Source organism: Vigna radiata, unplaced genomic scaffold (genome assembly GCF_000741045.1).
Source record: "Vigna radiata var. radiata cultivar VC1973A unplaced genomic scaffold, Vradiata_ver6 scaffold_23, whole genome shotgun sequence".
Taxonomy (NCBI): domain Eukaryota; kingdom Viridiplantae; phylum Streptophyta; class Magnoliopsida; order Fabales; family Fabaceae; genus Vigna; species Vigna radiata.
This window is the reverse complement of record NW_014541837.1, coordinates 1,766,860-1,768,818: the sequence shown is the minus strand read 5'-3', so window position 1 is coordinate 1,768,818 and position 1,959 is coordinate 1,766,860. Positions and strand designations below refer to the sequence as shown.

The 1,959-nt window shown below is 38.7% G+C and overlaps 1 protein-coding gene across 1 annotated transcript; it reads left to right on the top strand.

Annotated features, from left to right (window-relative positions):
* Window positions 1-209: 209 nt before the first annotated feature.
* Window positions 210-1,340, top strand: LOC106778521. Its single transcript, XM_014666494.1, has one exon. The coding sequence runs from the start codon at window positions 210-212 to the stop codon at window positions 1,338-1,340; it is 1,131 nt and encodes a 376-aa protein (XP_014521980.1).
* Window positions 1,341-1,959: the final 619 nt, after the last annotated feature.

Below are 1,959 nucleotides of genomic sequence, written 5' to 3'. Positions count from 1 at the left end.
CTTGAGAAACACTTAAAGCTAGTTTGAATATACTCTGGCTAGGAAAGACTTGGTACTTAAGTTGTCCATTGTGACGCACCTCTCTTTCTTGGGAGTGGACCCAAACAAAGTATTTCTCATATCTCATTTGAAATCTTTTTCTTAAGCGAGAACGGAAGAACAAAAAGAAGTCAAAAACAGAGAAACAACTTCAAGCAGATTCTTAGTGCATGACCAAAGCTAACCCGAGAGAATTCTATCAAATCAACCCGGAAGTTGAAAGGAATTTGCGTAAGGTGCGGAGAAAATTGAAATTTGTGTGTTCTACTGAGGGAACACTTCCTACATCTGAAGCCACACCACTTTTATCATCTCCAGTCACAAACATACCATCCATTCCCTTACCTGATCCTAACCNAAACAGAATNGCACNGAGAACCATTAGACAGTTAGCCACCTCCCACAATACAGTTACCCAAAGTAACATTGAATACCCCAATGAGGAGTGGGAGTTGAGACCTGACCTGCTAAATGCCTTACCGAAGTTCAATGGGTTATCAAGGGAGAATCCACACAAACACTTGAGACAATTCCACATGCTATGTGAAAATTTCAGATCTCCCAGGATCACAATAGAAAGCCTGAAGATGAGAGCTTTTCCTTTTACTCTTCAAGGAGCAACTCAAGATTGGTGGTATTATCGCTCTGCACGGATTACAAATTGGGAAACCATTGAAAGACTATTTCTTGAAAAGTTTTTTCCTGCATCCAGACTATCTGCCATCCGTAGGGAAATTCAAGATATAAGACAGAGAGATAGAGAGAATCTCAGTGAATATTGGGAAACATTCAAGAAGGTATGTGCTTCATGCCCTCAGCTTCAAATGACAGACTTTATTCTATGCTTTTATGAAGGATTAAGTCCAACTGATAGGTCATGGGCAGATGCTGCAAGCGGAGGATCTTTCTTAGACAGGTCACCAGAAGATGGGATAGATCTAATAGAACGGAAGGCAGTAGATAATCAACAATATGGAACAAGAGAAAATTCAGTAACTTTNTTGAAAGGAGTACATGNAATTGAAAATGGTGTAGTTGATGGAAGGAGGATAGACGAAAGATTGAATAATTTAGAAAGCAAACTCGACAAGATTGCAAGTATGTTTAAAACCTCCACTCCACATATTGCTAAGAAGTGTGGAATTTGCATTTCAACTGATCACTACACTGATGAATGTCCAAGCTTGATGGAAACTACTGTGGAAAACNCATCTCAAGTTTTTGCTGCAAACACTTTTGGAGGAAACAGACCATACCAGAATTATCATGATTCATCCTCAAATAGGTATCAGCAGAACTAGCAACCTTATGTTCCACCTCAACAAAGGCAACAATCTCAACCCGAAATATCACTGCAAGATTTCATGAAAATAATGCTTAAGCAAAATTCAGAAATCAAGAAATCAATTGCAGAGTTGACTCAGAGGGTGGATAAGTTAGAGACTAAAGAATCAAATAAACTGCCTCCACAAACAGTGATCAACCCGAGGAATGTAAATGCTATAACTTTGAGAACGGGTATGCAAGTAAAAGGCCCTGAAGGAGTCCAAAAAGATGAAGATAAGGAAGAAGAAGAAGCACAAATTGATGACAATGGAGGACCAAATGAACCATCACCTGAGACTACCACTTAAAAATCCAGGTTAGTACCTCCTAACTCTTCTTCTAAAAATTCTTCTTCATCTTATTCTCCACCTCCTCCATATCCCAATCGGTTGAAGCCGAGAAAAAAAAAATGGAGGAATTAGACCAAGAGATCCTGAATATTTTCAAAAAGGTGGAGATCAACATTCCCTTGCTAGATGTTGTTAAAAAAATCCCTAAATACGCCAAGTTTTTAAAAGAACTTTGCACAAATAAAAGGCGCATTAGAGATAATGAGGTTGTGAATTTGGGAAGAAATGTGTCAAGCTTGGTAAA